The sequence below is a fragment of the Apium graveolens genome, chromosome 7 (genome assembly GCF_009905375.1).
Source record: "Apium graveolens cultivar Ventura chromosome 7, ASM990537v1, whole genome shotgun sequence".
Taxonomy (NCBI): Eukaryota; Viridiplantae; Streptophyta; class Magnoliopsida; order Apiales; family Apiaceae; genus Apium; species Apium graveolens.
This window is the reverse complement of record NC_133653.1, coordinates 52,785,332-52,799,761: the sequence shown is the minus strand read 5'-3', so window position 1 is coordinate 52,799,761 and position 14,430 is coordinate 52,785,332. Positions and strand designations below refer to the sequence as shown.

The 14,430-nt window shown below is 34.7% G+C and overlaps 1 protein-coding gene across 1 annotated transcript; it reads left to right on the top strand.

Annotated features, from left to right (window-relative positions):
* Positions 1 to 10,741: 10,741 nt before the first annotated feature.
* On the top strand, positions 10,742 to 11,502 carry LOC141671250 (uncharacterized). Its single transcript, XM_074477417.1, has 2 exons — positions 10,742 to 11,299; positions 11,392 to 11,502. The coding sequence occupies exons 1-2, from the start codon at positions 10,791 to 10,793 to the stop codon at positions 11,468 to 11,470; spliced, it is 588 nt and encodes a 195-aa protein (XP_074333518.1). The 5' UTR covers positions 10,742 to 10,790; the 3' UTR covers positions 11,471 to 11,502.
* The last annotated feature ends 2,928 nt before the right edge of the window (positions 11,503 to 14,430 follow it).

Sequence of the window (14,430 nt, the reverse complement as noted above, 5' to 3'; positions counted from 1 at the left end):
ACAATTTGCATCATTATAAATTGTTTGGAGATAATTAAATCATTGATAAATTGACAAGAACATATTGACAATGATTAGAAGGGGTGTGTACAATTGCAAGCTGCTTTGTCAATAGAAAAGATTTATCAATATAAGTCAATCTTGTTGGTACAAATTAAAAAATGTTTGTAATTTGCATACCCAAATATGTTGGAGAAGATAATGATAACGATGACAATGATTCACCTAATGACGAGTATTGATGAAAAGAAAAAAAGGCATGTGCACTTCTGGACAGACATATGAGAAAGAGTAGATCGGTAGCTATGAAGCTTCTGTAACTATGAGGGGGTTTACAGATAACTGGCCAGTTTTGATATTAAAAAATAATACACATTTTTGTGTATTTACTTTAGATATGCATAAGACATGTTTATATTGCATTTGTACTATAAATATACATATACACTAGATATGCACATATAGACATATATAAGAGTTAAGAGAGTGACCTTAAAATAACATAGTGATTGGAAAATGATTGCATGTGGGTTCGTGGATCCATTCATTTTTTTTCTTTAATTCGAAGCTTTTACAAAAAAAAATTATATTTGTGATTGTGTTATGGGAGGAGTTATATCTTTAGAGTTGAGAATTAAGGATTCTAGGTAGTTGGTCTTGCAGTCAGATGCAAGTTTTTGATTTAGGTGGAAGTGAACAATATTTAAGGACAATGACATATGGCCATTATACAAATTAGGTATTCAATAATATTTAATAATCAACTATATTTATTTTGATACTTGGCGTTTAGATAAATATTTGAATAACATAATCTTGATTAAAATGACGTATGGACTAAGCCAATAAATATAAGATATTCTACTGTAATTAGAATAGTTCATACACCTAAACCCTCATTTTTAATCATTAATAAAATTGAAAGATCATTTATTTTCATTTTCAAAAGTAGTAAATATACATGTCCTGTTGTTGGGAATTTGACCTGATTTAAGGTGAATGCGGAAGCATTTTGATAACATGTGTGCTCACATCATGCAAATCTATATGACAATTACCCAAAAATAAACCAAAAATATAGTAAAAGAGAGGGGAAATTTGACCTGGTTCAACAAGCTTACATGGACAATAGGAACTTCACTAGATAAACAGAGATTATAAATCAATATATGCTACACGAAATTTATTTTCAAATTCAGCCTATCATACCTATTATGTATATCCCTTACTCACTAAAGTGCTTTCCTCCAAATCTCTCCCTATCACTATTTTCTAACAAACTTTCCTTCTCTCCATCTTCCAAAGTAGACATAACTATCCTTTGAAAAGTTAATCAGATAACTTGGAGAACTATAAGGCCTAGACGGAATGCTAATGTTTTAGCCACTTAACTCACCCGAAAAAAAATATTAGGGAAGTAGGTGTGTCCTCAATTATGACCACCCACAAACTAGCGCAAGGAAAGTTTCGTACTAGATGGAATATCTGGTAGCTATAGAGTAGGAAATGGGAGAATGAAGTGAGTAATGTGCATTAACATATAATAAGGATGGGTATTCATAGAAGTAGTGGATGATATGAGTGCTAAATAAGTTGAAAGAGATATGTAGTGATAAGATGAGGAGAGTAGGTTGTGATGTGGCCAAATAAGGGCCACTTATTTCACCATCACCCCCTTTCGAACCTCCAACTCTTTCCATCCCTTTTCTTCAAAAAGAAACAACTTTTCCTACCATAGATTACATTAAAAAAAAGCCCCTCTTAAAGGCTCCAAACTATACCCCAGTTTGCACATTCATTCTCCAGTGGCCCAATATTTTCATTTAAAATGTTAAGCCTGTAGGGTACTTACACCTACAAAATAAATTATAAAAATAAGATATATACACAAAGGTGTGTGTACCTACCTAAATCTAAAGAAATTTGAAAATAGAAAAATTTAATACATACATTCAATCAAATCTCTTTAAGCTGTATAAACTGCCAAGCTCATCTTTTTGATTAATTTTATATTTCATTTGATCATCCAAACATGAATTGAACAAGTTTTCATATGCAAATATAAAGGCAAATGACATATTTACCCAAATGTTTTAACACATACACATGCAAAACCCGGGTGTATGTATATATAACTTGTGCACCTTGTGTATGGAACATGCACATGCAAAAATGCTTTTTACTTTCTCGACTTTTGTTGCTTCACATTTCAGTCCTTTGAACTTTCACAATTTGCAACCTCAAGATATAATATTGGATTCTTTGCAATGTGGGCCACCTCTAACACCATTTTCTCAAAATTCTCGGTCAATATTAAATCTTTTAAATCCCACAAACATTTTCAAAACTTAACAAAATTAAATTTAATTGATACTCTAATTTTTTCGGCACGGCTCCTTATCCTGACCTCTACATGAAATTACACCAAAGTAAAAGACAGTAAGGTACATTTGATAGGGAATGAGGATTGGCAATATATATATATATGGTGATATGAGAATAAAAAGCAATAGTGGCCCAATAAGGGCACTTATTTAACATTCATGACTTATATGTTGAAGATGATATATTTTTTTGACTTTTATTTGACATCATGTAATTCTTTTTCTTTTCAATAATATCATGAATATTTTTATATTATAATGCCTCTATTTGATTAATTACTTGAATATGATCAGGTTGTCACATATCTTTATTGAAAAATATCTTTTATCCTATAAATTTATTTTTTAATAATTAAACCATCTCATGGGAAACCGAATATCGCAGATGTATCTATTTTTTATATATTTTTATTATATGTATCAATTATTTTCTGAAAATCCGTACTGTAGCTAATTTATTCACTCAGGCTAAAAGCCAAACAATATTTCATTTGTGACCGCGATAAAAATATTATTAACATTCATAGTCACCCAAACTTTTTGTTTTATTTCCCATGCATAACACAATAATTAAATGTGACTGAGCGTAGATGCATGATACCCCGGTGTATGCTTACTCTACTTAGATTTGTTTGTCTAGAAATTGTCATAAACATGGATATCCATCCAATCTGTGAGTATATGCTTACTCTTGTTAGACTTCATGTCTTTGGTGTTGCAAAATAGTAAATAACCTTCCAACTAATTGTTGGGATTATTATTAATCTAAACATATTTTTTTGTTTGTTTTATTTATATTCTTGAATAAATATGTGAATGTTGCAGCATAGAACAAGTCTGTAGGTGGTTGAGTATGTTTAGGAAACAAACTAGTCTTCAGAGAAAAACTAGGGAGTGCTCCTGTTTTTAGAAGCTTTAGTTATACATTTATATTATAGTTTGGTCTCTTCTTGTAACTGCTAATAATACCAATTGTAAGCATTCCATATTAGAAGTAATATATTCAGCTTCTTTCTGTTAACTTTCATTTATAGACTATCATCTGGTATCAGAGCACATCTTTCATGTGAAGCAAATCAGAGTCCAAGGTTGATGGAGACGAGTAAGAGTAAGGAAGGAACGTTTGGACTCAGCTACCCAATGCTGACAAAAACGAATTACACTACCTGGGCCATTAAGATGAAAGTCTTTATGCAATCTCACGGGGTTTGAGATGTTGTCGAACCAAAAGGATCCTAAAGCTGCAGTGGAAGAAAAGATGGACAAGCGAGCCTTGGATGTCATCTATCAAGGCATTGCTGATGACATGCTCTTGACAATTGCTGAAAAAAAACATTAAAAGAAGCCTGGGAGCCATTAAGATTCTGTGTCTAGGTGCTGATAAGGTGAAACAAGCGAAGGCTCAAACACTCAAATCAGAGTTCGAGTCACTAAGAATGAAAGATTCGGAGAAACTGGATAACTTATGTATGAGACTTAATGGTCTGTTGACCAACATCAGGGGTTGGGAGAGATAATTGTAGAGGAGTACGTGGATCTTCAGATTACTCTTACATGGATCTTCAGAGAACACCGATGAGGGACATCAACTCTTACTGACAGAAGATGAATGGCAAAAGAGAAAAAACAACGAGGGTAAGCTTCTCTTAATAAAAGAAGAATGGTTAAAAAGCTCTGGTAAAAATGTGCAGCCTAGTGGGAGTGATTATCATACAAAAGACAATCATTTTGTTCGCGATATGAGTCAAGTAAAATGCTTCAACTGTGGGTATGGCCATTTTGCAGCTGAGTGTCGTAAACCTCGAAGAATAAGATAGAAAAGAGGTGAGGTAAATTTAACACAGCTAACTGATGATGAACCTGCACTATTGATGGCTCTGTGTGAGAATTGTGCAGATGGCATGGTTACGTTTACTGAAGACAAAGTCTCGAGTGATATTAAAGAAATGGAAGCAAATACTTAGTATCTCGACAACGGAGCCAGTAATCATATGACTGGTCATCGAGTGAAATTGGAAAAATTAGACAGATCGGTGAAATGAGATGTTAAGTTTGGAGATGGCTCGCTAGTAAAGATTGAAGGCAAAGGTTCAATCAAAATCGTGTGCGAAAATGGAGAAATTAGAGTCTTGCAGGGAGTATACTATATACCTACACTTCGAAGCAACATAATAAGCTTAGGCCAATTGTCTGAAGAAGAAAATCGAGTGGTGATGAATGGTGAAAACTTGTGGGTTTATGACAGCTGCGGTAGGTTACTTATACAATTCAGAAGATCAGCTAATCGACTATATAAAATATAGATTCAGGAAGCTCAACACTATTGTTTCCTGACAAAGGGTGAGGAAGAAGCATGGCTATGGCATCAACACCTCGGACATGTGAACTTTAAGGCAATACAGATGATGTTAAAACACAACATGGCACACGGGATGCCCCATATCTGCCAACCCAATGAAATTTGCAGTGGTTGTCTCATGTCTGAACAAACACGTAAGTCCTTTCCATCTCAAGCTAACTTTACTGCAAATATAGCATTAGAGTTAATTCATTTGGATTTATGCGGCCCAATATCCCCACCCATTCCAGCAGAAAACCGTTATTTTATGCTTCTAGTTGATGATTATAGCCGTATGATGTGGATTTATATGCTTAAAACTAAAAATGAAGCCTTGGATTGTTTAAAAAAATTTAAATTGCTTGTTGAGAATGGTGCAAAGCAGGGAATTCGAGTGTCAAGGACAAACCGTGGAGGTGAGTTCTGCTCAAAGGTGTTTGAATCTTTTTGTGAGGCACATAGTATACTACGATATTATACAGAACCCTACACACCGCAACAAAACAGTGTAGTAGAGCACCGTAACTGAACTGTAGTTGCCATGGCCAGAAGATTACTTAAAGAAAGAAAAGTGCCTACACAATATTGGGGAAAAGCTGTTAAGCACGCTGTTTTTGTCTTAAATAGAGTTCCAACTCGAGCCATGTCAAACATTACTCCACATGAGGCCTTTTTCGATAAAAAGCCACATGTTGATTATCTAAAAGTCTTTGGATGTATAGCTTATTAGAAGACCCCGACTGTGCATGCAAAGAAACTCGATGATCAAAGTCAGATGGTAGTACATTTTGGTAGAGAACCAGGTATAAAAGCTTACCATCTATTTGATCCACTCACCAGGAGAATACATGTCAGTAGGGATGTAGTTTTTAATGAAAGAAAGGCATGGGATTGGGACTCTAACACAGACTCTTAATTGAGGAGAGATGGACATTTTATTCTGGGAGATTATACACCAGACATCATGACACAAGAAGATGATTTTGACATGGAACGAGATGAATTTATCTCGCCTGAAACTTCTTCTATGCACATGGAACAAGATGAATCTGTCTCGCCTGCAACACCACGGACGCCTCGGCCCTCTTTATCAGTTGCTACGACCTCTCAAAATGGAAGTGAAGACATCACACTATCCAGTGCATCGAGTGTTAGCAGTGAACATCCTCAAAGATTTCGAAATCTCGCTGATATATATGCCAACACAACCGAGATAGAAGTCGAAAAAGAATTATTGTTAATGGGTGTTGATGAACCCATTTATTTTGAACAAGCTATTACAGATACGGTATGGAAAGAGGCAATGGATCATGAGATCAACTCTATTGAGAAAAATAATACCTGGTAACCGACAAATCTACCAAAAGGACACAAAGCCATCAATCTTAAATGGGTTTTTAAAGTGAAGAAGGATCAACACAGACAAGTGAAAAAGTACAAAGCACGTCTCGTGGCGTAAGGCTATGTCCAACATAAGGGAATAGACTATGACGAAGTCTTCACCCCCGTGACGAGACTCGAAATAGTCCGTTTACTTCTTGCACTAGCAGCCAAGCATGACTGGGAGGTGCATCAGTTTGACATCAAATCTGTATTCCTTAATGGAGTAATATACGAAGAGGTCTATGTATCACGGCCTAAGGGGTATGTCAAAACAGGTTATGCACATAAAGTTTAAGAGCTGTTAAAGGCACTATATGGCCTCCGTCAAGCGCCAAGGGCCTGGTAAGCTCGCCTTATTCAATATTTATTGAAATTAGGATTTGCTAAATGCCCATTTGAGCATGCAGTTTACACCAGAAAAGATGGTGACAATTCTTTAATTGTTGGCGTTTACGACGATGATTTACTAGTTACAGGTACCAGCCTCTCTGACATTGTCAAATTCAAGGGGGAGATGGGTCGTGAATTTTACATCTCTGATCTTGGAAAGTTATCGTATTATCTGGGATTAGAAGTGACTCAGGGTAATGGTTTTATTGAGCTGAGACAGACAAATTACGCAAAGAAAATGCTCGAAAAGGCGGGTATGGCTGAATATAACGTTGTCAAGTTTCCAATGGAACACAAGCTTCAACTGAGTGGCGACTTGACTGGTAAACCCGTAAATCCTACACACTTCAAGAGTATAGTTGGTGGTTTGAGGTACTTGGTACACACACGGCTTGATATCGCTTACGCAGTGGGAATCGTCAATAGATATATGGATAGGCCGATAGAAACACATATGAATGCTGTGAAAAGAATTTGTCGCTATGTGAAAGGGACACTGTTGTATGGGCCGGTGTATGCAAAAGGATGAGGAAACTATATTTTATCCGGGTTCTCTGATAGCGACTTGGCAGGTAGTTTAGATGATCGGAAAAGTACAGGATGAATAGCATTTTATCTCGATGAAAATCTGATCACATGGGTCTCACAAAAACAACGTTGTGTTGCTCTTTCTTCGTGCGAGGCAGAGTTCATGGCAGCTACAACTGCTACTTGTCAAGCAATATGGTTACAAAGAATTCTTGGTCATATTATAGGCAACAAGCTAGGCCAGGTTACTCTATACATCGATAATAGATCTGATGTTGATTTAGCTAAGAATCCTGTCTTTCATGGGAGAAGCAAACACATAGACCTGAGATACCATTTTATTTGAGACTATGTTGAGCAATGTTTAATTGTGATAAAACATGTTGAAACAAGTGAGCAGCGCGCAGACATCTTAACCAAAGCATTAGCGGCAGTGAAGTTTGAAAGAATGAGGGATTTACTGGAAGTTCGAAATCTGGGGAATGTTTAGATTAAGGAGGAGTATGTTAGGATTATTATTAATCTAAATATATTCTTTTTGTTTGTTTTATTTATATTCCTGAATAAATATGTGAACGTTGCAGCATAGAACAAGTTTGCAGGTGGTTGAGTATGTTTAGGAAACAAACTAGTCTTCAGAGAAAAACTAGGGAGTGCTCCTGGTTTTTAGAAGCTTTAGTTAGACGTTTATATTTATAGTTTGGTCTCTTCTTGTAACTTCTAATAATACCAATTGTAAGCATTCCATATTAGAAGTAATATATTCAGCTTCTTTCTGTTAACTTTTATTTATAGAATATCTCTAATATTATATTAGTTGGTCATTTAGAGCCTCCTAGAAATCATAAGTCATATGTATATTATTACAAATATAGAATAGGTTGATGAGGTGTATTAAGTTGAATTTAAAGTAATCTAGGTGACCAAAAATAAACTTAATTGTTCTTTATTACCAAATGTCAATAAATTATCAGGAATATTTAAGATAAATTTTTAGTTTTTACCTATGTAAGTCTAAGGGGATTATTAGTTTTCAGATGTTGATTAAACAATGAAATGACTTTTTCATCTTGTTATTGGTTTCCATCCATATAGATTTATCTTTTCTGCATTTGGTTCCACCAAAACTTGTTTTTCTATTTTTGTTTAATTTCAAAAGCTATTATTGTATATTCTTTTCTTATATCACCTTCAGGAACAATTGCACCTCGAGAAAATAATGTTGTTGGGACTGAAAGATCTGTTCTTGTTTGTGATTCGTTTGACAAAGGGTGGTGTGCAAAGGGAAATTCTTGTAGGTTTCTACATTTACAAGATTCATTCAGTTGGGAGCCATCAACTCCCTTTCAACCATCGTTTCCTCTCATTCAGAGTTTGTTGTCTTCAGTAAAATGAATTAACTCTATTCTTGATGTCACCGAAAAATTGAAACCAGGTGAAATACATTCTATACTTTCTGATAGTTTCCATGGGAGCTCAAAATGTCTATCTTTTGAACAATCTCTTGGCCAAAATATTGCGAACCAACAAAACTATGGAAATGGTTTACCTCCGCTTGAAACAGGAAAACACGATATGGTTATACCAGAGGATAATGTTAAGATAAGTAAAGATATAGCCAAAGATCCAAAATCAATGACAGTGTTTCGTCTTACTCTCATAGAAAAGGTCAAACAAGTGCTCCGACCTAAGAAGCAGGGGTGCGCCACCCCCCTGGAGCACTGCGCACTAAAAGCTTCGGGGGTGCGGGTGCGTTCGGGGCTGCGCGTGGGTGGGCACGGGGTGCACCACGCGGCTTATCTTTGTATTTGGGAGCTGGGATTGGCAGGGGTGCGGGAAGGGGGGTGCGGGAAGGGTATGTTACATAATTTTTTATATTTTTTTTACTATCAAGTCCATAAAATCACGTAAACTTACGTGTGTTTCATGAGGAGCAGCCCTAATTTGGTGAGTCTAGAGAGGAGAGGCAACCGCGACTTCATCTTCATCGTCTTCTCCGTCACAACTTCGGCATAGGCAGGCGGCAAAGGCAGGTATATAATTGTATGTATAGGCTGTTTATTGTATGTAAAGGTTGTAGCCGTGTAGTGGGTAGCCTGTATGTATGTGTATGTACTGTCTATGTATATTGTATAAACTATAAAGAATAAACTGTGTTTTCTGTTTTATTTTGTAACTTTTGTTTGTGTGTGAGTGTGACACACTGCTGTTGTATAAACTAGCTGCTAATATAGTGGTATTATATTAACTTTTGTTAATATAATACCATTATAGTGTTGTGTATCCAGGTGAGGTGGTTGATTTGTGGGTGGCCACGTGACTACTAGCTGCTACCAACACAAGACCCCTGTCCTGTTACTTTTTCAATTAGATTTGTTAATTTAATGTTTGTTTATTTGTTTAGTAATTAATATTAATATACTGTTTTGTTTGTATATATAATATACTGTTTTGTTTGTATATATAATATACTATTTTGTTTGTACAATTGTGTAAACATGATTGACTATGTAACGTGTATTGTTTGGCAATTTATTTTTTATTTTTTAATTATGGCTCTAGGCTGGTGAATCAGTGACTCAATTTTTACTTCAATTTTGTCAGGTCATGGAGTCTAATTCATCCAAAAATCTGGGGCTTCAAGTACCAGAGTTTCTCTAAGCCAGCAAGCTGGATATGTTGATACCTTATGGAAGCATGTTACAAAAGTTGCAAAAATACAAGAAAGAGGTGGAAATAAAAAAATCAGATGCAATTTTTGTAACAATAAATTAACGGGTTCTTATTAAAGGGTAAAAGCACATTTGCTAAAGATTAAAGGGCAAGGAGTTGTAGTTTGTGCAAAAGTCACTTCTGAACATTTAAAAGAGTTTCAAAGGGAATTGGCGGAGGTCGAAGAAAGAAGGAGACTGATAGATATTCCGCTACATCCTTCAACTCAAGCTCAATCTTGTAGTGCATGGGGACCAATTGAGAAAAGGCAACCCATAGAAACAAAAATAAGGGCTGCGGATCCAAACAATCCAAATAACAAAGCATATAAAATGGAGATGTGAGCACTATTGGATAGTGAGATTGCAAGGGGATTTTATTCCAAGGGTTTGCCTTTTCATTATGCTAGAAGTCCACATCACATCAAATCATACAACATGGCTTCCGAGTTCAATCTTATTGGGTATGTTCCTCTAACTTACAATGCTTTACATACTACCTTGTTACAAAAGGAGAGAGCACATGTTGAAAGATTGTTAGATCCCATCAAGACAACATGGAAGGAAAAAGGTGTTACTATAGTTTCCGATGGATGGAGTGACACTCAAAGAAGGCCTTTGATAAATTTTATGGCGGTCACTGAACTTGGTCCTATGTTCATAAAAGCAGTCAACTGTGAAGGAAATGGGAAGGATAAATTTTTCATGGCGGACTTAATCAAGGAGGTCATCATGCAAGTGGGAGCTCAACATGTGGATCAAGTCATAACAAATAATGTTCTTATTTGCAAGGCGGCAGGTACTATAACAAAAGAGTCAAATATTTTGTCCATTTTTTGATATGTTGTTTTGTATGTCTATTTATGTTGCTTATGTTTATTTATTTTTTTACGCATGCTTGTTGAGGCTCAGTTTCCTCACATCTTGTGGACTCCGTGTGTAGTACACACTCTCAACTTGGTATTGAAGAATATTTGTGATCCTAGTAATATTCAGTCTAATAAAGATGCTTTCATTGAGTGTCATTGGATTAAAGAAGTGGTCGATAGAGCACTAATGATTAAGAATTTCATTCTTAATCACAATATGGTGGCAAAAATGTTCAACAATATTGCACCTTTAAAGCTTCTTCGAGTTGCTGAAAGAAGATTTGCATCAACGATCTTTATGCTCAAAAGAATTAAACTTCCGAAACGTGCTTTAGAGAGGTTGGTGCTTAGTGAGGAGTGGAGCACTTATCGTGAGTATGATCAAGCCAAAGCCTCCCTCATAAGGATGACAATTCTTGATGAACTATGGTGGGATCAAGTTGATTACATTCTTGAGTTTACAAATCATATATATGTTATGGTTCGTTTTGCAGACACGGACAGGCCTTCACTTCATTTGATATATGATATATGGGATGAAATGATTGAAAAAGTTAAGGGCATCATATATAGGCACGAGAGGAAAGAACATTTTGAGGAGTCCCCATTTTATGATGTAGTTTATCCCATTCTCATTGATAGATGGACTAAGAGTTCTTCACCACTTCACTGCTTAGCTCATTCGCTAAATCCAAGGTAAACTTATAACTTTTAAATATTATGCAAATGCAACACTCACAACTTTAACACTTTAATTTTACTAATTTTATTTCTCACCTTATTTGTAGGTGTAATAGTGACGCATGGCTTAATGGAGCTCAAGGCCGCCAACCTTCTCATCCAGATGTTGAGTTATCTATTGAATGAAACAAATGCATAAGAAGATATTTTTCGGATGGGGAGGCAAGAAAAGATGTGAATACGGAACTTGCTAGATTTTCAGGACAGATGGATATCTTTGGTAGTGCCGATTCTATAGAAGATAGAGGCACCGAGGATCCCAAGATGTGGTGGCTTATTCATGAAGCTTCGGTTCCAAATCTTCAAAAAATAGCTTTGAAGTTATTAGGACAACCGTGTTCTTCTTCTTGTTGTGAAAGAAATTGGAGCACTTACTCTTTTATTCACTCGGTTAAAAGGAATAAGATTCTACCATCACGGGCGGAAGACTTGGTTTATGTCCATACCAATCTTAGACACCTTTCAAGAAAGAGTGCACTATATATGAAAGGAGAGACAAAGTTGTGGGATATTGGAGGTGATCGATTTGATCCACTTGATGGTGCTGAAGAGCTTGAGATAACTACTCTTTGACTTGATGAGCCGGAGATGGAGGCTATGATCATTGAGGATGACTGAATTTCTATAGTTATTTATCTTTTAATTATTAATGATTGCTATTCGAGATGTTGAACTTGTTTATTTGACAACTTTATTTAATCAAAATGCAACTTTTGAATCATAGATATCTCTGTAATATTATATATAATATATATTATTTTATTTTTTTTGCTATATCCCCCGCACCGGAATCCCCATATTTTTATTTTTGCCGAATTCATGTATCCCCGCACCACGGACTCGCACCCCCGCACCCTTGCTTCCTAGGCTCCGAACCATGGGCATGGTCAAAAAAATTTCATCAACTTTGCAATTAGTGGATCGGTTTTCTTCTCCAGAGGATAAGATCATTGCGAAATGGGTCAAGGTGTGTTAAGAATTATGAATTTTTTTAAGAACTTAAGTAGCATTATATGTTTATAGCTTCATGCATGTACTCGAACATCAGATTCTTGGATTGATTAAATTGGTTTTTACATGCAGCATTACATGGAAAAATATGGAAAACAGTGACCTGGATGTCCTTCATGTATGTGTTTCTGCCTTGAAGCGGTGAAATTTAGTTCAGTAAAGGACATGTTTAGTCAAAGGAAACAACTGGGCGCAAGAATCGTGACAAACAAACATTATGTATTTCTTTTAATATTTCTAGTTTTGACAATAAGACTGTTTCTTGTTATGAGATTTCTAGGTTACCAAATAAACAAACAATTTGCCCAAGGAGGATAAATCTTTAATTAGTACTCGGTCCATCCCCCCTCAATGTCCCCTTCAATTCTTTACATGGGGCACAAGAGCTCTTGTAGTTGCATATTTTTGTTTTTAAATTTTTTTTGTTCAAAATAAAAATATAATGTTCAAATTTTTAAACAAAAAAAAATTTAAAAATGAATTATAGAACTATAATTTATAGATGCCTTAAAATGCGTGTTGAGCATGATGCATGTCAAGTATGTGAAAAAATATACAGAGAAATGAGGGGGACACATGTAGTATATTTTATTCAATTATGATCTATTTAGGTTTTTCTCAACAACATAATTAGAATTGTTAATAATTCTTAATAGATAGCTCCTTAAATAATTTAATAATTTACTAGCCCAATCAGATAGCTCAAGTTGTTAAAAAATTATTCCTTACCGATCTCGGTTCGACTAGATACCATTGTAAGTCATAGAAACCCCTTATAATGAAAAAAAAATTAAAATAAGAAAAATTCTAAATCGCGTGAAAATATAACAAACATGATATGTAAATTGATCGTTTGGAGAAGGTGAAAAATACAGTGAAGTCATATTTCAGAAGAAAAAAAAACTTAACAATTGGCCGGAAAAATCAAATTAAAACAGAGGGCATTAGCTGAGATTCTATGTGGGAGGCTGTATTTTAATTCTCTTTGGTGACTATAGGGTAGACCTGGAAAATTGGATAGTCAGATCAGTTTCGGATCGGATCAATTCAACATTTGGATTATAATATAATTGGAAACCAATCGGATCAGATCGGATATGATTCGGTTTAGGACTTCTTCGGATTTAAAGAAAATAAAATTCGGATAAAAATCAGACATATTCGGTTTGGATTAAATTCCATTCAGATATTTTTGGACCATAACTTATTCATTTTTTAATTTAAGAGACTTTAAAAAATATTTTTATTAAATATAGTACTTTTAATATAATATATTGTACTTTTACAAAATATTATGATTAAATAATAATATTATCATAAACATAAAATAATTTGAAATATCAATTTTGCTTATTTCGAATCACATTCGGTTTAGATAATATATATGACTTGGTTTTGTTCGATTCCAGTTTATAATCGGATCTAGTATTTCAGATCATTTTCAGTTAATTTTTAGTTTAGATAATTTTCGGATCGATATAGTTTGGTTTCTTGATAATTATTAGATTATATGATTCAAATCACGGTTCCATGAATTTCGGTTTGGTTTTTCGGATGTAGACCCATTTTTCCAGGTCTATTATGGGGACCATTAGATTAGATTGATATAATGATTTTGATTAATTTCTAATTTTCATTTTAAGAGATGTTAGTATTTGATCATATACCTATTTATATATCTATTACACCTGTCACATTATTGCAGTACATTTGGTTGTAGAGGGTGCCATTTCCTTTGACATGATTGACTACAAATTAAGTTCTTGCCGGTATGTATTGATGTATGCAGAGTGTTTATTAATGTTGATAAGTATCCAATGGTTAAATCTATATATTTCATGTACTTTTGTTAGAACTTACTTTCTGATTCTTTTTTTTTGAAAAAGAGGTTATATATGTGATTTATTCTGTGTAATCAAGGTGCAATTCCTATTAATGATTTTGTTGTTGTGTAATCAATGATTTTGTTGGTGTGCAATCAAGCTGCAAGAACAAATAAAAACTTTTCCTAATGATGGTTGTTAATAACCATTGATTTGCTATTTATACGTAAATATTTGTTTAAGGAAGCAATA